Genomic DNA, 24,815 nt, shown 5'->3' on the forward strand with positions numbered 1-24,815 from the left:
GTGCCCAGGGAGACGGACATTTCGAGGAAAAGGATTTATTTAAGTAACTTAAACTAAGGTGAGATACATACCAGCTCACACCACTAACACGCCGTACAACATGGCATTCAACAACAACGCATGCAACGGCATGACCAACATCAGCCACAGACTGACTGAACTCAACGAAACCTGAGCGTAACTATAACCAAACTGCAGATACAGCCCACACAGGGACGGGCGCCCAGCATCCTCTACGGACTAAGAGAAAAGGATTTAACGGTAGGTATTAAAATCCTATTTCTCTATCGTCCTAGTGGATGCTGGGGTTCCTGAAAGGACCATGGGGAATAGCGGCTCCGCAGGAGACAGGGCACAAAAAGTAAAGCTTTTCCAGATCAGGTGGTGTGCACTGGCTCCTCCCCCTATGACCCTCCTCCAGACTCCAGTTAGATTTTTGTGCCCGGCCGAGAAGGGTGCAATCTAGGTGGCTCTCCTAAAGAGCTGCTTAGAAAAAGTTTAGCTTAGGTTTTTTATTTTACAGTGAGTCCTGCTGGCAACAGGATCACTGCAACGAGGGACTGAGGGGAGAAGAAGTGAACTCACCTGCGTGCAGGATGGATTGGCTTCTTGGCTACTGGACATCAGCTCCAGAGGGACGATCACAGGTACAGCCTGGATGGTCACCGGAGCCGCGCCGCCGGCCCCCTTGCAGATGCTGAAGTCAGAAGAGGTCCAGAATCGGCGGCTGAAGACTCCTGCAGTCTTCTAAAGGTAGCGCACAGCACTGCAGCTGTGCGCCATTTTCCTCTCAGCACACTTCACACGCAGTCACTGAGGGTGCGGGGCGCTGGGGGGGGGCGCCCTGGGAGGCAAATGTAACCTATATAAAGGCTAAAAATACCTCACATATAGCCCCCAGAGGCTATATGGAGATATTTAACCCCTGCCTGGATTCACTAAATAGCGGGAGACGAGCCCGCCAAAAAAGGGGCGGGGCCTATCTCCTCAGCACACGGCGCCATTTCCTCTCACAGCTCCGCTGGTCAGGACGGCTCCCAGGTCTCTCCCCTGCACTGCACTACAGAAACAGGGTAAAACAGAGAGGGGGGGCAAATTTATGGCGATATTTTGATATATATAAAGCAGCTATAAGGGAGCACTTATTATAAGGCTATCCCTGTTATATATAGCGCTTTTGGTGTGTGCTGGCAAACTCTCCCTCTGTCTCCCCAAAGGGCTAGTGGGTCCTGTCTTCGTTAGGAGCATTCCCTGTGTGTCTGCTGTGTGTCGGTACGTGTGTGTCGACATGTATGAGGACGATATTGGTGTGGAGGCGGAGCAATTGCCAAATATGAGGATGTCACCCCCTAGGGAGTCGACACCAGAATGGATGCCTTTATTTATGGAACTACGGGATAGTGTCAACACGCTAAAGCAGTCGTTTGACGACATGAGACGGCCGGACAATCAATTAGTGCCTGTCCAGGCGACTCAAACACCGTCAGGGGCTGTGAAACGCCCTTTGCCTCAGTCGGTCGACACAGACCCAGACACAGGCACTGACTCCAGTGGTGACGGTGACGAATCAACCGTATTTTCCAGTAGGGCCACACGTTATATGATTTTGGCAATGAAGGAGGCGTTACATTTAGCTGATACTACAGGTACCACTAAACAGGGTATTATGTGGGGTGTGAAAAAACTACCTATAGTTTTTCCTGAATCAGAAGAATTAAATGACGTGTGTAATGAAGCGTGGGTTGCCCCTGATAAAAAGCTGATAATTTCAAAGAAATTATTGGCATTATACCCTTTCCCGCCAGAGGTTAGGGAGCGCTGGGAAACACCTCCTAGGGTGGACAAGGCGCTAACACGCTTATCTAAACAAGTGGCGTTACCCTCTCCTGAGACGGCCGCACTTAAAGATCCATCAGATAGGAGGATGGAAAATATCCAAAAAAGTATATACACACATGCAGGTGTTATACTACGACCAGCTATAGCGACTGCCTGGATGTGCAGTGCTGGGGTAGTTTGGTCAGAGTCCCTGATTGAAAATATTGATACCCTGGACAGGGACAATATTTTACTGTCGTTAGAACAAATAAAGGATGCATTTCTTTATATGCGTGATGCACAGAGGGATATCTGCACACTGGCATCACGGGTAAGTGCTATGTCCATTTCGGCCAGAAGAGCTTTATGGACGCGACAGTGGAAAGGCGATGCGGATTCAAAACGGCATATGGAAGTTTTGCCGTATAAAGGGGAGGAGTTATTTGGAGTCGGTCTATCAGATTTGGTGGCCACGGCTACAGCCGGGAAATCCACCTTTCTACCTCAAGTCACTCCCCAACAGAAAAAGGCACCGACTTTTCAACCGCAGCCCTTTCGTTCCTTTAAAAATAAGAGAGCAAAGGGCTATTCATATCTGCCACGAGGCAGAGGTCGAGGGAAGAGACAGCAACAGGCAGCTCCTTCCCAGGAACAGAAGCCCTCCCCGGCTTCTACAAAAGCCTCAGCATGACGCTGGGGCTTCTCAAGCGGACTCGGGGACGGTGGGTGGTCGTCTCAAAAATTACAGCGCGCAGTGGGCTCACTCGCAGGTAGATCCCTGGATCCTGCAAATAATATCTCAGGGGTACAGGTTGGAATTAGAGACAGATCCACCTCGCCGTTTCCTGAAGTCTGCTTTACCAACGTCCTCCTCCGAAAGGGAGACGGTTTTGGAAGCCATTCACAAGCTGTACTCTCAGCAGGTGATAGTCAAGGTACCTCTTCTACAACAAGGGAAGGGGTATTATTCCACTCTTTTTGTGGTACCGAAGCCGGATGACTCGGTAAGGCCTATTCTAAATCTGAAGTCCTTGAACCTGTACATAAAGAAGTTCAAGTTCAAGATGGAGTCACTCAGAGCAGTGATAGCGAACCTGGAAGAGGGGGACTTTATGGTATCCTTGGACATCAAGGATGCGTATCTCCACGTTCCAATTTACCCCTCACACCAGGGGTACCTCAGGTTCGTTGTACAAAACTGTCACTATCAGTTTCAGACGCTGCCGTTCGGATTGTCCACGGCACCTCGGGTCTTTACAAAGGTAGTGGCCGAGATGATGATTCTTCTTCGAAGAAAAGGCATATTAATTATCCTATACTTGGACGATCTCCTAATAAGGGCAAGGTCCAGAGAACAGCTAGAGATGGGATTAGCACTGTCTCAAGAAGTGCTAAAACAGCACGGCTGGATTCTGAATATTCCAAAATCCCAGTTAATGCCGACAACTCGTCTGCTGTTCCTAGGGATGATTCTGGACACGGTTCAGAAAAAGGTTTTTCTCCCAGAGGAAAAAGCCAAGGAGTTATCCGAGCTTGTCAGGAACCTCCTAAAACCAGGAAAGGTGTCTGTACATCAATGCACAAGAGTCCTGGGAAAAATGGTGGCTTCTTACGAAGCAATTCCATTCGGCAGATTCCACGCAAGAATTTTCCAAAGGGATCTGTTGGACAAATGGTCAGGGTCGCATCTTCAGATGCACCTCCGGATAACCCTGTCTCCAAGGACAAGGGTGTCTCTTCTGTGGTGGTTGCAGAGTGCTCATCTATTGGAGGGCCGCAGATTCGGCATACAGGATTGGATCCTGGTGACCACGGACGCCAGCCTGAGAGGCTGGGGAGCAGTCACACAAGGAAGAAACTTCCAGGGAGTATGGACGAGCCTGGAAACGTCTCTTCACATAAACATTCTGGAACTAAGAGCAATATACAATGCTCTAAGCCAGGCAGAACCTCTGCTTCAGGGAAAACCGGTGTTGATCCAGTCGGACAACATCACGGCAGTCGCCCATGTGAACAGACAGGGCGGCACAAGAAGCAGGAGTGCAATGGCAGAAGCTGCAAGGATTCTTCGCTGGGCAGAGAATCATGTGATAGCACTGTCAGCAGTGTTCATCCTGGGAGTGGACAACTGGGAAGCAGACTTCCTCAGCAGACACGATCTTCACCCGGGAGAGTGGGGACTTCATCCAGAAGTCTTCCACATGCTGGTAACCCGTTGGGAAAGACCAATGGTGGACATGATGGCGTCTCGCCTCAACAAAAAACTGGACAGGTATTGCGCCAGGTCAAGAGATCCGCAGGCAATAGCTGTGGACGCGCTGGTAACGCCTTGGGTGTACCAGTCGGTGTATGTGTTTCCTCCTCTGCCTCTCATACCAAAAGTATTGAGAATTATACGGCAAAGAGGCGTAAGAACGATACTAGTGGTTCCGGATTGGCCAAGAAGGACTTGGTACCCGGAACTTCAAGAGATGATCACGGAGGATCCGTGGCCTCTACCTCTGAGAAGGGACTTGCTTCAGCAGGGTCCCTGTCTGTTTCAAGACTTACCGCGGCTGCGTTTGACGGCATGGCGGTTGAACGCCGGATCCTAAAGGAAAAAGGCATGCCGGAAGAAGTCATTCCTACTTTGATTAAAGCAAGGAAGGAAGTAACCGTGCAACATTATCACCGAATTTGGCGAAAATATGTTGCGTGGTGCGAAGATCGGAGTGCTCCGACGGAGGAATTTCAACTGGGTCGATTCCTACATTTCCTGCAATCAGGATTGTCTATGGGTCTCAAATTGGGATCTATTAAGGTTCAAATTTCGGCCCTGTCGATTTTCTTTCAAAAAGAATTGGCTTCAGTCCCTGAAGTCCAGACCTTTGTTAAGGGAGTGCTACATATACAGCCTCCTGTGGTGCCTCCAGTGGCACCGTGGGATCTCAATGTGGTTTTGGACTTTCTAAAATCTCATTGGTTTGAACCACTAAAGAAGGTGGATTTGAAATATCTCACATGGAAAGTGACCATGCTTCTAGCCCTGGCTTCGGCCAGGAGAGTGTCAGAACTGGCAGCTTTATCTTACAAAAGCCCATATCTGATTTTCCATTCGGACAGGGCAGAACTGCGGACTCGTCCGCATTTTCTCCCTAAGGTGGTGTCAGCATTTCATCTGAACCAGCCTATTGTAGTGCCTACGGCTACAAGTGACTTGGAGGACTCCAAGTTACTGGACGTTGTCAGAGCATTAAAAATATATATTGCAAGGACAGCTGGAGTCAGAAAATCTGACTCGTTGTTTATATTGTATGCACCCAACAAGATGGGTGCTCCTGCGTCTAAGCAGACGATTGCTCGTTGGATCTGTAGCACAATCCAACTTGCACATTCTGTGGCAGGCCTGCCACAGCCTAAATCTGTAAAGGCCCACTCCACAAGGAAGGTGGGCTCATCTTGGGCGGCTGCCCGAGGGGTCTCGGCATTACAACTTTGCCGAGCAGCTACGTGGTCAGGGGAGAACACGTTTGTAAAATTTTACAAATTTGATACTCTGGCTAAGGAGGACCTGGAGTTCTCTCATTCGGTGCTGCAGAGTCATCCGCACTCTCCCGCCCGTTTGGGAGCTTTGGTATAATCCCCATGGTCCTTTCAGGAACCCCAGCATCCACTAGGACGATAGAGAAAATAAGATTTTACTTACCGATAAATCTATTTCTCGGAGTCCGTAGTGGATGCTGGGCGCCCATCCCAAGTGCGGATTATCTGCAATAATTGTACATAGTTATTGTTAACAAATTCGGGTTATTGTTGAAGGAAGCCATCTTTCAGAGGCTCCGCTGTTATCATACTGTTAACTGGGTTTAGATCACAAGTTGTACGGTGTGATTGGTGTGGCTGGTATGAGTCTTACCCGGGATTCAAAATCCTCCCTTATTGTGTACGCTCGTCCGGGCACAGTACCTAACTGGAGTCTGGAGGAGGGTCATAGGGGGAGGAGCCAGTGCACACCACCTGATCTGGAAAAGCTTTACTTTTTGTGCCCTGTCTCCTGCGGAGCCGCTATTCCCCATGGTCCTTTCAGGAACCCCAGCATCCACTACGGACTCCGAGAAATAGATTTATCGGTAAGTAAAATCTTATTTTTCCCATACGTCCTAGAGGATGCTGGGGATGCTTCAAGAACCATGGGGTTTATACCAAAGCTCTAGAACGGCGGGAGAGTGCGGATGACTCTGTAGCGCCGATTGACCAAACAAGAGGTTCTCCTCAGCCAGGGTATCAAACCTGTAAAACTTCGCAAAGGTGTTTGAACCCGACCACGTAGCAGCTCGGCAAAGTTGTAACGCCGAGACCCCTCGGGCAGCCGGCCAGGATGAGCCCACCTTTCTGGTAGAATGGGCCTTCACCGATTTCGGTAACGGCAATCCTGCCGTTGAATGAGCCTGCTGAATCGTATTACAAATCCAGCGCGCAATAGTCTGCTTAGAAGCAGGAGCCCTAATCTTGTTGGGAGCCCACAGGACAAACAGAGCCTCTGTTTTCCTAATCTGCGCCGTTCTGGCGGCATAGATCTTTAAAGCTCTGACCACATCGAGAGACTTTGACTCCGCCAAGGTGTCAGTAGCCACTGGCACCACAATTGGCTGGTTAACATGAAACGATGAAACCACTTTTGGCAGAAATTGCTGACGAGTTCTCAACTCCACTCTATCAGCATGGAAAATCAAATAGGGGCTTTTGTGAGACAAAGCCGCCAACTCAGACACTCGCCTTGCAGAAACCAATGTGGGTCCCATGGTGCCACTGGGGACACAAAGGGAGGTTGGATGTGCAGCACGCCTTTTACGAAGGTCTGAACTTCTGGAAGGGAGGCCAATTCTTTTTGAAAAAAGATTGACAAGGCCGAAATCTGTACTTTAATAGAGCCTAACTTTAGGCCCGCATGCACACCTGCTTGTAGGAAATGGAGCAAACGCCCCAGGTGAAACTCTTCCGTCGGAGCCTTATTGGATTCACACCAAGACACATATTTCCTCCAAATACGGTGGTAATGCTTTGCCGTTACTTCTTTTCTAGCTTGAAGAAGTGTAGGAATGACTTCATTGGGAATACACTTCGGGCTAGGATTTGGCGCTCAACCGCCACGCCGTCAAACGCAGCCGCGGTAAGTCCTGATACACGCACGGCCCCTGTTGTAACAGGTCCTCCCGAAGAGGAAGAAGCCAGGGATCTTCTATGAGCAACTCCTGAAGATCTGGATACCAGGCCCTTTTTGGGCAATCTGGAACAATGAGGATCGCCTGAACCCTTGTTCTTCTTATAATTTTTATCACCTTCGGAATGAGTGGAAGTGGAGGGAACACATAGACCGACTGAAACAACCCCGGTGTCACTAGGGCGTCCACCGCTATCGCCTGAGGGTCCCTTGACCTGGAACAATATTTCTGAAGTTTCTTGTTGAGGCGGGACGCCATCATGTACACTTGAGGAACTCCCCAACGACTTGTCACTTCTGCAAAGACCTCTTGATGAAGACCCCACACTCCTGGATGGAGATCGTGTCTGCTGAGGAAGTCTGCTTCCCAGTTGTCCATTCCTGGAATGAAGACCGCTGCCAGAGCGCTGGCATGTCTTTCCGCCCAGCGAAGGATCTTCGTGGCCTCGGCCATCGCCACTCTGCTCTTTGTTCCGCCTTGGAGGTTTATATACGCCACTGCTGTCACCTCTGACTGAATCAAGATCGGCAGACCTCAAAGAAGATGTTCTGCTTGCAGTATGCCGTTGTGGATGGCTCTTAATTCCAGAATGTTTATGTGTAGACAAGCTTCCTGGCTTGACCACTTTCCCTGAAAGTTTCTTCCCTGTGTGACTGCTCCCCAGCCTCGGAGGCTTGCATCTGTGGTCACCAGGATCCAATCCTGAATCCCGAACCTGCGTCCCTCCAGAAGGTGAGAACTGTGCAGCCACCACAGAAGGGAAATTCTGGTCCTGGGAGATAGAATTATTTTCCGGTGCATTTCCAGGTGAGACCCGGACCACTGGTCCAGCAGGTTCCACTGAAACACCCTGGCATGGAACCTGCCATACGGAATGGTCTCGTAGGCCGCCACCATCTTCCCCAGCAACCGAGTGCAGTGAAGAACTGACATCCTTGCCGGTTTCAGAATCTGTTTTACCATGTTCTGTATTTCCAGAGCTTTTTCCACTGGAAGAAAAACCCTCTGCCATTCTGTATCCAGAATCATACCCAGGAACGACAGCCGTGTCGTTGGATCCAACTGTGATTTTTGGTAAATTTTAGAGCCAACCGTGTTGTTGCAAAATCGTCCGTGAAAGAGCAACGTTCTTCATCAATTGCTCCTTGGACCTCGCCTTTATCAGGAGATCGTCCATGTACGCGATAATTGTGATTCCCTGCTTGCGCAGGAGAACCATCATTTCCGCCCAGGAGGGGTCCTTGGTGCGAGCAAGCAGTGCCTGCGCCCGGGGCGCTGCGGCCTGGGGGCGCGGCCGCAGTCACCCCGCAGGCACCGCCGCCTACCCGCACCCCGGCTGCAGCAGACGCCGTGGACTGTGTGGGCGTCCGCTGCAGCCAGCTCCAGTGACAGACACTAGAGGTCAGGATTGACCTCTAGTGTCTGTGCGGCGCTGCTATGGGAGAGACGTCATGACGTCTCTCCCATAGAGAGGAGCCAGCGGCCAGACGGAGCAGCAGGAGCGGGGCAGTGGTAAGTATTGTTTTTTTTATTTTTGTGTGTGTGTTTTAACAGGGGGCACAACTATCGGGGGGCACAGCAGCAGAGGGCACAACAGGGGGCACAGCAGCAGAGGGCACAACTATCGGGGGCACAGCAGCAGAGGGCACAACAGGGGGCACAGCAGCAGAGGGCACAACAGGGGCACAGCAGCAGAGGGCACAACAGGGGGCACAGCAGCAGAGGGCACAACTATTGGGGGCACAGCAACAGGGGGCAAAACTATTGGGGGCACAGCAACAGGGGGCACAACTACTGGTGGCAAAGCAACGGGGCACAGCAACAGAGGGCACAACTACTGGGGCAAAGCAACAGAGGGCACAACAGGGGGCACAGCAGCAGAGGGCACAACTATTGGGGGCACAGCGACGGGACACAACTACTGGGGGCAAAGCGACGGGACACATCTACTGGGAGCAAAGCAACAGGGGGCAAGGCAACAGAGGGCACAGCTACAGGGGGCAAATCTACTGGGGTCAAATCAACTGGAGGGCACAACTACTTTGGGCAAATATGGGGGCATAACTGTGGCCACGCCCCTCCCCTATGAAGCCACGCCCCTACTTTTTGGACCGGGGGGGGGCGGGTGCCAGTGGAAACTTTCGCACTGGGCGCCACAAAGTGTAGAACCAGCCCTGTTTCCGCCATAACCTTGGTGAAAATCCTTGGCGCTGTGGACAGACCAAACGGGGCAACGTCTGAAATTGGTAATGACTATCCTGTACAGCAAATCTCAGGTAAGCCTGATGCGGAGGATATATGGGGATATGTAAGTAGGCATCCTTTATGTCGACCGACACCATAAAATCCTGCTCGTAGAGACTCCATCTTGAACTTGAATCTTTTCAGAAAGAAATTGAGGGATTTGAGGTTTAGAATAGGTCTGACTGAGCCATCCGACTTCGGGACCACGAACAGGCTTGAATAAAAACCTTCCCCCTGTTGAGACAGGGGAACCGTGACAATCACTTGATTTTGACACAACTTTAGTATCGCAGAGCTTACTATCTCCCTTTGTGGAAGAGAAGCTGGCAAGGCCGATTTGAAAAATCGGTGAGGGGGCACGTCTTGAAACTCTAACTTGTAACCCTGGGTTACTATATCTACTATCCAAGGATCCAGGTCCGAGTGCACCCAGACCTGACTGAAGAGTTTGAGACGTGCCCCCAGTGGTGCGGACTCCCGCAGCGGAGCCCCAGCGTCATGCGGTGGATTTGGTAGAAGCTGGAGAGGACTTCTGCTCCTGGGAACTTGCCACAGCCTGTGACCTCTTTCCCCTTCCTCTTCCTCTAGCAGCAAGGAAGGAGTACCGTCGTCCTTTTTTTAATTTATTGGGCCGAAAGGACTGTATCTCATAGTGGGGTGTTTTCTTCTGTTGTGCGGGAACATAAGGTAAAAAAGATGACTTACCCGCGGTAGCCGTAGAGACCAGGTCAGTGAGGCTGTCACCAAGCAAGACCTTACCGTTAAACGGTAGAGACTCCATCGCCTTCTTAGAGTCAGCATCAGCATTCCATTGATGAATCCACAATGCTCTCCTAACTGAGACTGCCATGGCATTGGCCCTTGACCCCAAAAGGCCAATATCCCTTACAGCTTCATTTAAATATGCTGCAGCGTCCTTGATGTGACCTAAAGTCAAAAGCACACTATCCCTGTCTAGGGTATCTACCTCAGAGGACAAGTTATCCGCCCACTTCTCAATAGCGCTACTCACCCATGCCGCAGCAACAGCGGGCCTGAGTAGCGACCCTGTAGTGACATAAATGGATTTCAGGGTATTTTCCTGCTTACGATCCGCAGGATCCTTCAGGGCTGCCGTGTCAGGGGACGGAAGCGCCACCTTTTTGGATAGACGCGATAAGGCCTTGTCTACCGTGGGGATTGACTCCCAGCTGTCCCTGTCCCCAGAAGTAAACGGATATGCCATGGGAATTCTTTTGGGAACATGTATCTTTTTGTCAGGATTTTCCCAAGCTTTTTCAAAAAGCGCGTTCAGTTCATGAGAGGGAGGAAACGTTACCTCAGGTTTCTTTCCTTTAAACATACAGACCCTCGTATCAGGAACAGCAGGGTCCTCAGTGATATGTAATACTTTTATCACCACAATCATGTACTGAATGCTCTTTGCCAGGTTTGGATGTAATCTGGCATCACTATAGTCGACACTGGAATCAGCGTCCGTGTCGGTATCTGTATCTACTATCTGGGCAAATGCACGTTTCTGCGACCCCAAAGGGGTCTGGACCTGTGACAAAGCCTCCTCCATGGATTTCCTCCATGTCTGGTTCTTAGACTCAGATTTATCAAATCTTTTAGCCAACTTAGTCACATTTGTATTTAAAACACTCAACATATTGACCCAATCATCCGTCGGCGGTGCCGACACGGTCACTCTCACCGAACTGCCTGTCCCCACGCCAGCCTCCTCCTTGGAAGAGCATTCAGCCTCAGACATGTCGACACACACACACGTACCGACAGCCACAAACACACTGGGGCTATGGGAGACAGACCCACAGCAGAGCTTGTTAGAAAGACACAGAGAGAGTTCTGCCAGCTCACACCCAGCGCCTATCCCGGTTCTGAAGTCCGTAACAAGACTGCCCAGACCTGTTAGCGCTTTTATCATATACTATAATTCACCAATCACTAGTGCGCCCCCCCCCCCCCATCGTTTTGCACCCTGCTACTTGAACAGCAGTGTGGAGGATCAGGGCCAGCGTCTCTGCAGCCTTCTGCGAAGAGAGAAATGGCGCTGGTCAGAGCTATGCAGCTAAACCCCACCCCCTACATGGCGCGCTTAGGTCACGCTCAAAATTGTTTATACTGGCGAGCGTCCCTTAACAAGTGCCTGGGCACTGTTATACTCTATGCCAGTGCTATTTGAGGCCCCCCATGCTGCCCAGGGCGCCCCCCCTGTGCTCTGCACCCTGCAGTGCCGTGATCAGTGTTGGAGCATGGCGCGCAGCGCGACCGCTGCGCAGTACCTCAAACTCCGTCTTCTGCCGTCACTGAAGTCTTCTGATCTTCTCATACTCACCCGGCTTCAATCTTCGGGCTCTGTGAGGGGGTGATGGCGCGGCTCCGGGAACAAGCAGCTAGGCGTACCGTAGGGATCGAACCCTCTGGAGCTAATGGTGTCCAGTATCCTAAGAAGCAGAGCCCTTGAACTTTTAAGAAGTAGGTCTGACTTCTCTCCCCTCACTCCCACGATGCAGGGAGCCTGTAGCCAGCAGGTCTCCCTGAAAATAATAAACCTAACATAAAGTCTTTTCAGAGAAACTCAGGAGAGCTCCTCAGTGTGCATCCAGTCTCGCTGGGAACATAATCTAACTGGGGTCTGGAGGAGGGGCATAGAGGGAGGAGCCAGTTCACACCCATTCAAAGTCTTATAGTGTGCCCATGTCTCCTGCGGATCCCTTCTATACCCCATGGTTCTTGAAGCATCCCCAGCATCCTCTAGGACGTATGAGAAAATTCACCTGTTAAAAATGTGTATTTCAGCCCCTGAAAACCAAAATCAATTGAGAACGATTTTAATCGATTTACATCGATTTTAAATAGATTAGAATCGATTTTTAGGTAATTTCCCCCTTAGCGTTAAGAGTAGTGGTTTCAGACAATATATGTCTCCCTCTTGGTCCCCAAACTCATTAATTTACACACAGCCTATTCCGAAAGCTGGAGGATGAGTACGTAGCCGTCAGTGATGGGCATAAAAGCTAGGCCGGAGATGTAAAAATGGTCTGAGTACGCACCAATCATGGGAGCGATTTATTAAGCAGTGATAAGAGCGGAGAAGTGAGCCAGTGGAGAAGTTGCTCATGGCAATCAATCAGCATTGAAGTGACATTTATAATTTGCATGCTAAATAATTATACAGAGCAGCTGATTGGTTGTCACAGGCAACTTCTCCACTGGCTCACTTCTCCATTCTTTTCCCCACTTAGTACATCTCCCCCTGTTACATCATAGCTTCCTTCACTTTGCAGATATAAATCTTGTCTGATAATGATATTCAGTTGAACCTAGTTAAGCGGGATCTCGTGGGATGGCACATTTAGTCTGGCCTAAAGAGGTATCGCACTTATCGATGTTCTCACTTATGCAAGTTCAAACAGTACTTGTTTCAGTTATAGAGGCGCCTAAATGCTAAATAAAAAATACGTAAGTACATTATGTATTCTTAAAAAAATAAAAACTTTATTTGCAAACAAACGTACTGGTGGGAATTCAAATGTTTGAAAAGTCAGTTGAGTGACTGTTTCTTTCTAATAGACAGGAAAACACAGACACCCAACCGACTTTTCCCCCCTATGTATTACATACAAAACAATTCAAATCAAGTTATGAGTCACATGGTGTGACTGTACCCTGCAGCACAGCGGTCTTCCTTAGGGATGGTTTCCCGCCATAGATGGTCAGTGCTAGTGAATTATTATTTTTTTTATCCCTCAAAGTATTAGCCCCGCCCCCCCTGACACCAACGAAGCCAAGACCCCAGGGTTCTGACTGGCCCGCATTTCATTGTACTTTAATGCAGGGGTGGCCATTGATGGGTAAAACCATCTTTGGTTCCCTTCCAGATGGTTTTACACCATCGAGGTTATCCATCAATGGTACCATTGAAGGATAAGCCACCGATTGCCATCCCTAGGCTTCCTTAGCTCCACCCCCAACAGCCTCTTTTAGTTTCACTTTCATTCTTTGGCTGTGTGCATGTTGCTTACATTTTCCAGCTTACTGGGTCCTAAATCACTCCCACTCAGTGGCTCTATGAAAGTCATTCCTAATAATAGAAAAAAATCAGTCTTGGTTAAAGAGGTTTGGTATGGTGGGTGTTCGTTCCATAGCATGATACGGGCACTAGTGCACAATGGTGTATAGAAAAGAAAATGTTGTACAATGTGAGTGTGCATTTAGTAATTTGCACTAGTGTGGTCTGTAAGTCAATTAACGTGAACCCCGTGCCTTTATGCCATTATTTAGGTATTCTCATTTCCGGGTACAAATTGCCTGTTTTATAGGGAGAACAGGAGATAAATTAAGTGAACCTTAATGCTGGTCACACGCCTGATACTGCAACTTGTGGTCCCTGACAGTCGTTACGGGGCATGTTGGTGACGCCTTATTGGCCTGTGTGTTGCGGCAGTGCTGGAACAGAATCCACATGTTGAACCGGGGAGCTGAACGCCTGTATTTCATATTTGCCCTGATCGGACTCTGATATTGCAACTCTGCCCTATCTACAGCACCATCACTGTGTGTCCAATATTTACCCTTTAGAAACGCTGCGCAGAGAACCTCATAGAGCCTGAAATGATTGACGCGTCTTTGTGATAAATAATTGTTACATTCAGCGTCCAGTATTGGATTCCGGTCATGGTATAGAAAGGTTCTCATTTACATTGTTCCTTTTAATATGTTGAATCAACTTGCATTTAGGTTTAGTGGATGCTGAAGAAAACAAAGGGTTGTATAATGGATACTTAGGCAGACACACACATTGCCCGTCTGTCTGCTCTCATAACCTCTGGGGTTTTTCTTTACCTAAGCCTGAAAAAGAAAACTTGTGTTCTGCATCTTATAGGCCTCTTACGTAGTTTCCTCTTTCTCGTTCTCAATGAACAAAGTGACGCAGTTTGACCATTATTCATTAGGCTAGCAGATGGTGACGTTAATGACCTTTTCATCCCTCGCAACTGTGTGCAGATCTCCAACGAAAGCCGCTGTTATCTGATGCTCCGGTATGAATAATAGATGCCAGGACCATGTGTTTCCTTTTATCCTCACACTGTGTAGAAAAGCAGTTTCCAGTATATGGACAGACCTCTAGCAATACTAGAAAATGCACAATGCCATTCAAATAGATTTCTAGCCTAGACCCTTTATAAAGTTTTATATATATATTTTTTTAAAGGCAGAGGGAGAAAACGAAGTTAACAATGAACTGGCCAATAGGATGTCATTATTCTACGCTGAGGCCACACCCATGCTGAAGACCTTAAGTGACGCCACAACGAAGTTTGTATCGGAGGTAAGCGGAAGCTTGGGGGGTGCTAGGGACGTATGTAGGTGAGACATACGAGGAAGCAACCTCAATAAGGTTCAGACACATGAACAGCGATGCAAAGAAAATTCCTGGTGCTGCTTAAACTGAAAAGGAACAAGCCAAAATCATACAAATGTTTATTGCTCTGTAAACGAAGATGCTGGTGGTAATTTGTGTTTCCCTTTGTCTGGCTGTTACTGTGCTGCATAACAGCACAAAAACCTGATGGCTGGCGGAAAGTCTTATATCCAGGTCAACGATGGGTCAGATGAGAGAGGATTACCCGTAAGGAGTGTCTGCATGATCTCATCCTTGCAGCTCAGGGCTCGTTCCCAGAAATCGTCTCGCCAGCAGATCATTTCAGACATGTAACGGAAGAGCACAGCTTCCTCAGAGCTGCACCACATCAGCCAGCGCAGCTCTCATAGAAAACCATTTCAATTGCAGATACAGATGTGTCCTCATACATCCAGCCTCAATACGCCACGCGGCAGGAGATGCCTGGCGTGAGTGAGCTGACGGGTCCCCGGCAAGTCCTTCAGCAACAGGCGCTTTTTTTTTCTGAAAATGCGTCTTAGATGCAACACAATGTGGCTAGGACGCAACAGGGGACTGTGCTGATTCATTTGATACGTGAGACTTTTATATCTGTGTGTCACGGAGTCTGTATACAGAGCAGAACAGAACTTGTATTGGATAAAAGCCGCCGTTGCTACATTGTAGCACGTCGTGTGCAGATGCAGAGACTCAGTCGCACACAGATAACAAGTGTCACCTATCACGTTAAACAGCACCGTTTCCTGGCACGCCAAGAGGGACTGTTGGGCGCAGCTGCAGCAAAGATGTGAGGACAGATCTGTATCATATTTTCGGCTTTGGTTTTATTGATTGACCATAAATATAAGGGTTATACTCAGTAAACATCAAACAACCTTATTAATAATAATCAATAAAACTTCCATTACAAATGTTTTTTGCGGTTTTATGGTCTATAATGGTTTCATGTTTTCTTTTTGCTGTCTTGCCTTCCCCACAGAACAAGAATTTACCTATAGAAAATACCACTGATTGTTTAAGTACCATGGCCAGCGTGTGCCGAGTAATGCTGGAAACTCCGTAAGTGATTCCCCAGCTTCTCCAGGATGCAGTCAGATTCAATTAATCCCAAAGTTGTCTTGTGTAATTAATGTTTAAATGTCACTCCTGTCTGTATTGAACTGATTTTATTATTGGAGTGGGTTTGCTGCAAACACAGTAATACCCCTTTTCCACTACTGTAGCACGGGTCGCAGCCAGGCGACCCGTGCTACAGCCCCCTAAAGACAGAGCCTCGCAATTGCCGGGTTGGTGACGTGGCTAGTGACGCGGTAGGGGCGGCGCTGGGAGATCACATGATCTCCCAGCGCCGCCCTCCCATACACTGTGAACGGGAGCCGTGTCGCCTCGACACGGCTCACGTTCACACTAGACAGCTAGCCGGGTTGAACACGTGTTCAACCCCGCTAGCTACCAGGGTAGGATTCCCGGATCACTTGATCCGGGAATTTGCCGGGGGACCCTTTTCCACTATGGAAAAACATGGGTAAATTTACCTGTGTTTCTAAGAGCTAGTGGAAAAGGGGTATAAGTGTGGGACCCAGAGTAACCCTGTAAGGCATAACATCTTAGCGTTTGGTGAGCAGTGGCTGTCATGTCCCTCCAGTGTCCGATGTCCCATCACTAACCTAGGTAACTAGAGCTTCCTTCAACTATTGGAGGTGCATTCACAGCAAGTAATATACACTACAGACAGTGGGGCAGATGTATTAAGCCTGGAGAAGTGATAAAACAGTGATAAGTGCAAGGTGATAACACACCAGCCAATCAGCTCCAGTATGTAAATTTACAGCTAGGAGCTGATTGGCTGGTGTGTTATGACCTTGCACTTATCACTGCTTTATCACTTTTTCCAGGCTTAATACATCTGCCCCACAAGGACTAAGCAGGACAAACTTAGCTTTTTACCTTTCACAAAACATATAAAACTCTCTGTTTTGTTTATAGCTATTCTGTACAGGGGCAGTTTCTGCACAGGGCACAGTACAACCCTGAAATCCTGCAATTGATGTGTCTAATAATTAATGGGACCACCTAGCTAATTGTGGGCTGGTGATTCTGCATCTTTGGTTGATACCTCTATATTACCTGGTCTCTGACTTATTTTTAGACCTCGGAATCACCCAGTATCTGAGGCTTCTTTTCATTGCGAGAATGATTACACATAAATATGTGGTTTTTTTTTCTTCTTCTAGGGAATACAGGAGTCGGTTTACAAATGAAGAGACTGTGTCCTTCTGCCTGAGAGTGATGGTGGGAGTAATCATCCTGTATGATCATGTGCATCCTGTGGGAGCTTTTGCCAAGATGTCCAAGATTGATGTACGTTTGTGCCCTGTGAATATTAGAGCGGCCTCACCAGCATTAAGAAATGCATTAGCACCGCGAGTCCGTGCACTAGTTCCATTAGCAGAACGCACAGTCAGCAGGAAAGTTTCAAAGAGCTTCTTGGTGTCAAGAGAACTGATGAGAGATGACAGACGAAGCTGGGTCGGTGGCTAAACGTGGCGCGGTTCAGGGTGTCGGCTCAGGGTGACCCCACTGTAACCCCGGCTGAAAGGCCTTTTAAGAAGCGCGGAGCTGCGAATAGAAGGTGTCATCTTGAGAAAGTTGGGATAGAAATTTCTGACAAATTATTTTAAGCATCCTGGGCGAGAGGTTAATCGCGCCTTCAGTCTTGGCCAAGAAGTGTCGGCTTCTTGGGCGAGAGCACACCTTCAGTCTTGTCCGATATCTGTCAGCTTTCTCGAGAGCTTAATTACACTATCAGTCTTAGCCGATAAGTGTCAGGTTTCCTGGGCAAGAGCTTTCATCCCAATATATACACCGACAAGTCATTGCTACTTGGGATCTACATTGGGCTATAGGAAGGGTACAGGAATACAACAGTGCGATGTTGGGATATACTGGGCGATAGGTTCAGGTTTTCTCCATGCTAAGTGACAGATATCGGGTAATACTGAAGGTGCTTCAGTGCTATTATTATTATTACATTTTATTTATAAGGCGCCACAAGTGTTTTGCAGCGTCGTACAAAGAACAGTACAGGGAGACAAAACTTAGCATTACAGTTAATAAATAACAGAAATAGAGTACAGGTAACAAAGAGCACCACAATTCTCATACATAATAAAGCTAGGATGTAAGTAGCGAGGGAGTAATCACCGTACTACTTGGGGCTGGTGGCCATAGATAGAGATGAGCCTTTACCAGCAGGAGAAAAAGCGGTAAAGATGGTCGCTAAGTAGGGGAGAGCTGCGAGTGAAATGTGTCGAGAAGAGGGCTTTGACAACAAGAGGAAAGAGGCCCCTGCTCTGAAGAGCTAACAATCTAGTGGGAAGGGGCGACAGACAGATGACATGAGGTGCAAGCAAGCAGGAGGTAGCCTGATGGCAGTATGTAAGCAAAGCAGAGATGTTCAAGGCATGAGGCAGGGGGATGGAGGAGCGGCCGCAGGACTAGGTTATGCATCGGAAGGGTACGCTTTGATGAATGAATAGGTGGGTTTTTAGTGCTCATTTGAAGCTATGCTACCCGATATCTGTCACTTAGCATGGGGAAAACCTGAACCTATCGCCCAGCATATCACAATATCACATTATTGTATTCCTGTACCCTACCTCTAGCCCAGTGTAGATCCCAGGTAGCAATGACTTGTGTCCAGTGTATAGCTGCTGCTACCTTCCCTCATTTAACCATCAACATTTACTTTGTATCTAACACTGAGCAGCTATGTTGAAAACCACTAGGACAGACTTAATATGTAAGCCTCCCTGTAGCACAGAGAAATATCCTCTGTCACGGAAGATTTTACTTTTCATGTCCATTTTGTGAATACTTTTGCCACAGGGGTGGGTAATCTGTGACTCTCCAAATATTGTGTCTGGCTTTCTGGGAACGCTAGGACATGTAGTTCCACAACCGCTTTGGAAACATACCTCTGCTAGAGATGTGTCCTCCTACATCTTGCCCCAATACGCCATGTAGCAGGAGATACCTTGTGTGAGTCAGCCAGCAGCTCTGCTAACTTTGGGCGTCTACTTTTGCCGAATAAGTGTCTTGTTCACATCGCTATGTGACTAGGACGCACAAGCAACGTGTGCTGATTAAAATGATATGCAGCATGCCTATATTCTGTGTGCGATTGTGGCTGTATCTGCATACAAAATGGTACGTTACAGTTCCATGAGAACAGTACACTGTAACGTAGCATTTCGTATGCAGATACAGCCGCAGTCACACACAGAATATAGGCATGCCACATATAATTTTAATCAGCGTAAGTTGCTTGTGCGTCCTATTCACATAGCAATACAACTTAGACGCATTTAAATGGAAAAAAGTTGCATATAAATACGCTTGGCGCTACCAATGCACGCCACGGCATGACTAGAAGGGCTGTAAAGGATGTAGGAGGACACACCTGTATATGGTCTCTTGAGCCCTTAGTCCGGGTTGCTGCTTCAGTCTTTCATTTCTGTTTCTTAGGTGCCCTTTTTCTTTCTTACAGTACTTTTTATTTTGCCTGAATGTGTGGAAACGTTTTGTTTAATATCTCTCTCTGTCTCATACTGCTGTTTCTTTATAAACATAAATAATTATATACGATTTGCTGCTTGAAATAATTACATCTGCATATACAATATGTACCTATTTGTACTAAAGAAAACCGTGGTGACCATTTGCTAACCAACGAAGGACCCAGATTACGAATCTAGATGTATGCCTGGCCAGTAATAGACCAATAAGATCTTCTGGCTGGCTAATATGAGACAAGCAAGGATCAACTCACCAGCCAATAGGGGGCAGGAAAGGATCTGCTGACTAGTAGAAGACAATTAAGAATCTACTTGCCTTTCACTTGAGGGCAAGTAAGTATCTACTATTTGGCCAATAGGAAACAAGTGAGGAACTACTCACCAGCTAATATGGGGCAAGTAAGTAGCTACTAGCTGGCTAATAGGAGACAAGTAAGGATCTACTCACCAGCCAATATGGGGCAAGTGAGTAGCTACTAGCTGGCTAATAGGAGACAAGTAAGGATCTACTCACCAGCCAATAGGGGTCAAGCAAGTCTCTACTAGCTGGCTAATATGAGACAAGTAAGCATCTACTCACCAGCCAATAGGGGTCAAGTAAGGGGGATGCGGTCAAGATCCCGCCGGCCGGAATCCCGACCGGCACAATCCCGACATATTCTCCCTCCGCGGGTGTCCACAACACCCATAGAGGCTGCGCCCGCAGCGTGATGAGCGTAGCGAGCCCGCAAGGGGCTGCGTTGCGCTCGCCCCCCTGTCGTGATTGTACTGGTCGGGATTCCGGTGTCGGTATTCCGACCGCCAGGATCCCTTCCAGCGGGATTTCGTACTGATCCCAAGTAAGGATCTACTCACCAGCCAATAGGTGTCAAGCAAGTCTCTACTAGCTGGCTAATATGAGACAAGTAAGGATATACTCACCAGCCAATAGGACACAAGTAAGGATCTACTCACCAGCCAATGGGGGTGGGGGGGGTGGGAGGGGCGCAAGCAAGTCTCTACTAGCTGGCTAATATGAGACAAGTAAGGATCTACTCACCAGCCAATAGGGAGCAAGTAAGTATCTACTAGCTAGCTTAAAGGAGACAAGTAAGGATATATTGGTATGATCATGTAAAAACAGTCAGTTATAAAAAGGTTCTTGGTGCACTTACTAAAATATCCAAAGCAGTCTAGTGCCAGTTAAACAATTTGGGGCGGAATTCAATTGTTGCGCCCGCCGGCAGCTATTCAAATAGCTCGCCCCGGAGGTGGCGAGCAGAAATGCACGAAAAGTGACCCGTTTGGCGATCGCGCCCATAACTTTAGTCGGGTTTAGCCGCTTTACACGGCTAAACCTGACTGCTATGAGCGTGATAGGGACAATAATGGGGGTCAATTGAATATCGCCACGTTAGACGAGAGATCGGGCACAATATATCATATGTGTAAATCAAAGTTCTAGTTGGTGACTGAATAATTCTCATTGTATGTTCCATTTATGTTTATATGCTCTCATTGTATTTGCATGACGTAGAATAAATACAATGGAGTGCTGCTGTAGTAGTTAGACATGTAATGCAGGCTTGCTCTTTGCTTTCAGATGAAAGGATGCATCAAGGTTCTGAAAGAACAGCCCCCCAACAGTGTAGAAGGTCTCCTCAACGCTCTCAGGTACTGTATCCTGCAGCATCTGTGCTCTCCGTGTGTTGGATAAGTCCTATTAACATGGAACCATCCAAGGGTTACTTTCATGCCCCAGTGTCTGTAGTAGTCATGTATGTATGAGTTATAGGAACCGGTGGCCCCTGATTTCTCATTTCCTAGTGTTCCGTGGGAGTCAGTCGCTGGAGACTTCTCACTGTCTCTTTCCCAAGACTGCCTCAGCCATTGATGCAAAGCATCTGCTGTGTAAAGGAGTCGGGAGGTAATGGAGCATGGTCACACAGCCGGGAGAGAGAGAGGTTATTTACAGCCTGCTGTCACCGTAATAGCCTGCTGCAAACTGTACAGAATATAAGGAAAGGGGAGGTGCAGATCTGGGATTATGAGAGGTATAGCAGCAGATTCAGAGTGCAACACAAGTCGGCCGTACAAACACCTGCATTGCGTGCATGTAACTTGATGCAGCTATTTGCCCGTGTACGGAGTTGTAAGCACTTATGCTACTGCACCGCCCCTACTTGTACGCTTATATAGCTGTCATGGCGCGCTTGCATCGGCCCTATATAAGTTACAAGAGATATGCCTGATAACGGATCTCTGCGTGCGCACAGTTAAGTAGCTTGCCCGCAACACTCCAACTTAAACTAAGCTTACGTTTAAACGCCCAGTTGCCACCCAGTTACCCTCATTCAGACACAGGTGGAGATGAGGCCGAGTTGCTGGCGCTAGGCTGTAGAGCAGGTGTATTGCTAAAACGTGCATGATGCCGTCTCAGAAAGGACAGGCCTCACACTCTTTACATAGACAAAGGGGTTATAACCTCCTATCTTTAAAAGTCCTCCTGGCTAGGAATATCAGTCTAATTCTCAACTGAAGGTTGTCAATGTGGTTTACTCTGTGCCATCCAGCTTCATATGTACATCCTGGAGACAAGCATACATTGTGCAGGGATTGGGTAAAGATTCTTTGACACAGAGCTCATGTGATTCTTCAGAGCCAATGCACTGAGAGCTGGCAGTGTGATGATGTCACAGGATGTTTCTCAGAAACAGTGCATGTGGGCTGTTCAGTCTCGCATGAACATCATAGCTGGCCCGAATAGGTGAATAAAAATAAAATAAAAACTACATCTGTAACCTGCTGTAAACATAACATGTTCAATTCTGTTACCTGTTTCATTATAAGTGCTGCTGTGTGTAGGTTTTGGGTGCGCCTTAATGAGCGCAATGGTCTTCATAGTTTAAGATGCAATTCATATGTATTGATTGCAAAATACATTTACAATTTTTGAGTTGAAACTGGCAATTTAAACTCTGTAGAAAGCCCAGTGCAGATGGTATGGTACCAAAATTTGGGGAAATATGTGGCAGAGTTTAGTTAGTACAGGTTGAGTATTCCATATCCAAAATACTTTAAGTATTTTGGATATCGGATTTTTCCGTATTTTGGAATAATTGCATAGCATAATGAGACATCATGGCGATGGGACCCAACTTTGTGTATTTAACAAAGTTTGTGTACATTGAGCCATCAGAAAACAAAGGTTTAACTATCTCAGTCTCACTCAAAAAATTCTGTATTTCAGAATATTCCGTATTTCGGAATATTTGGATATGGGATACTCAACCTGTAGTTATAAACTGTACCCATATACGCCTTTTTATCCATTAGTGCTCATCTCCATTGTATACACTAGTGGAATTAATTCTGGACACTTTCAATAAATAAAAAAATGTTTTTATTTGATATTTATGCAGAAAATTAATATTCTGCTATACCAAATCAATACTTTAATGTTTTTATTTTAATCTATGATGTTTCTACTTAATAGTTTAACATAATTTGTCATGTTAATTATTTTAAATTGTTATTAGTTACACCATGCAATTTTCTCTTACGTCCTAGGGGATACTGGGAATCCATTTAGTACCATGGGGTATAGACTGGTCCACTAGGAGCCATGGGCACTTTAAGAAATCAATAGTGTGCGCTGGCTCTTCCCTCTATGCCCGTCCTACGAGACTCAGTTTAGAAATGTGCCCGGAGGTGCCGGGCACGCTTATGGAAGCTCCTGAAGAGTTTTCTGCATATATTTTGTCAGTTTGTTGTTTTCAAGCAGGACTTGATAGCACCAGCCTGCCTGCTTTGTAGGACTTAGGGGGGGAAGGGGGGGGGGTGGAATGGAACGGCTCAACCTCTCTCAGGATTAATGGTCCCGTTCCCCGCTGACAGGGCACTAGCTCCTGAGGGAACTATTCGCAAGCCCCACCACGGCGAGCGTAAATTCCTGCAGCACGCCGCCACCCCTAACAGAGCCAGAAGAAAGAAGAGTGGTGAGTACTAAGCCGGCGTCCCGGTTAGCGGGTCACCGGCCATTATGGTGGCATGAGGGGATGGAGACGCACGGCTTCTAAACTGGGCGGACTGTGTCTCCCGCTGTGTACGGACACAGTACCCAGACTGGCAACATAGCCATAAAAGGAGTATGTCTCCATTTTATGCACTTAGACACATACAGCCAGTATAAAAAAGAGCTGGAAGACCGCGTGCCATTGAAGGGGCGGGGCTTCACTATGAGCGGATCCAGCAGCTCACCAGCACCATTTTCCCTCTGCAGTGGACAGAGACGCTGACTGACAGGGATGTGCAGCTCCTCCGGAGAGACTCCAGATTACCTCAGCGGTACCAGGGGGTCATAGCGGGGATGGGGAGCGATTATTAGTGTACTAAGTCCCCAATCTGGGTACTTAGTCTGCGACCCGGCTAAGCTTGGCATTAGCGTTATGGGCACTGTGTACTGGTTCCATAATCCCTCTGTGTCTCCCTAGAATGGCTCTTTGTTGGTTAATTGTGCATTTAACCTTTTCCTGTGTGTGTGCTGTCACTATTACAGTATGTCATGCAAAGAGTGTGTTTCATGTAAGGCACAGTGTTCCTCTTCCCCAGGGAGTTCACTAGTGTGTACTCAATGTAGTGTCCCTTCCCAGGCTAGTGGGGCAGAACTGTGCATTCACCTTCTGGGGAAAATGGTGGCCTCTTACAAGGCGCTTCAGTACAGAAGGTTTCATGCGAGGCCCTTCTAGCTAGATCTGTTGGACAAATGGTCCGGATCGCATCTTCAGTTGCCCCAGAGGATCCGTCTGTCGCCAAAAGCCAGGATCTCCCTTCTGTGGTGGCTACAGACTTCTCACCTAGTCGAGGGTCGGAGGTTCGGAATTCAGAATTGGATTCTGCTAACCACAGATGCAAGCCTCAGAGGTTGGGGAGCAGTCACCCAGGGGGTGCTGTTTCAGGGAAGATGGTCAAGTCAGGAAGTCGTCCTTCCAATAAACACCCTGGAACTCAGGGTTCTATTCAACGCCCTTCTGCAGGCCTCATCTCTTCTTCAAAATCAGGCCATTCAGGTCCAGTCAGACAATGTGACGGCAGTGATATACATAAACCGACAGGGCGGAACGAAAAGCAGAGCTGCAATGTCAGAGGTGTCAAGAATTCTCCTCTGGGCGGAAAAACACGCCATGGTGTTGTTGGCGGTCTTCTTTCCGGGAGTAGACAACTGGGAAACAGACTTCCTCAGCAGACACGTCCTGCACCCGGGGGAGTGGGGCCTTCACCCGGAGGTGTTCAGGTGGTTGACACGTCGGTGGGGATATCCACAAATCGACATAATGGCCTTACGACTCAACAAGAAGCTCAAGCGGTATTGTTCCAGGTCGAGAGACCGACATGCAGTGGCGGTAGACGCTCTGACGACTCCATGGGTCTACCAGCTGGTGTACGAGTTTCCTCCACTTCCTCTGATCCCAAGAATTCTAAAAAGGAAAAAGGTTCAAGCAATCCTCATTGCTCCGGACTGGCCACGAAGGGCCTGGTATGCGGATCTTCTAGAGATGCTGATCGAAGATCCGTGGCCTCTACCTCTTC

At 47.9% G+C, this 24,815-nt stretch overlaps 1 protein-coding gene across 9 annotated transcripts in view; it reads left to right on the top strand.

Annotated features, from left to right (window-relative positions):
* Positions 1-24,815, top strand: part of CYRIB (CYFIP related Rac1 interactor B) — a 258,860-nt gene that overhangs the window by 227,444 nt on the left and 6,601 nt on the right. For all 9 annotated transcript variants that reach the window (XM_063921287.1, XM_063921284.1, XM_063921291.1 and 6 more), the window contains 4 exons: positions 14,482-14,598; positions 15,650-15,729; positions 16,905-17,031; positions 20,830-20,900. In XM_063921287.1, the coding sequence (XP_063777357.1) occupies positions 14,482-14,598; positions 15,650-15,729; positions 16,905-17,031; positions 20,830-20,900 (395 nt within the window). The remainder of the gene's footprint in view (positions 1-14,481; positions 14,599-15,649; positions 15,730-16,904; positions 17,032-20,829; positions 20,901-24,815) is intronic.

Source organism: Pseudophryne corroboree, chromosome 5 (assembly GCF_028390025.1).
Source record: "Pseudophryne corroboree isolate aPseCor3 chromosome 5, aPseCor3.hap2, whole genome shotgun sequence".
In the NCBI taxonomy this organism is placed as follows: Eukaryota; Metazoa; Chordata; class Amphibia; order Anura; family Myobatrachidae; genus Pseudophryne; species Pseudophryne corroboree.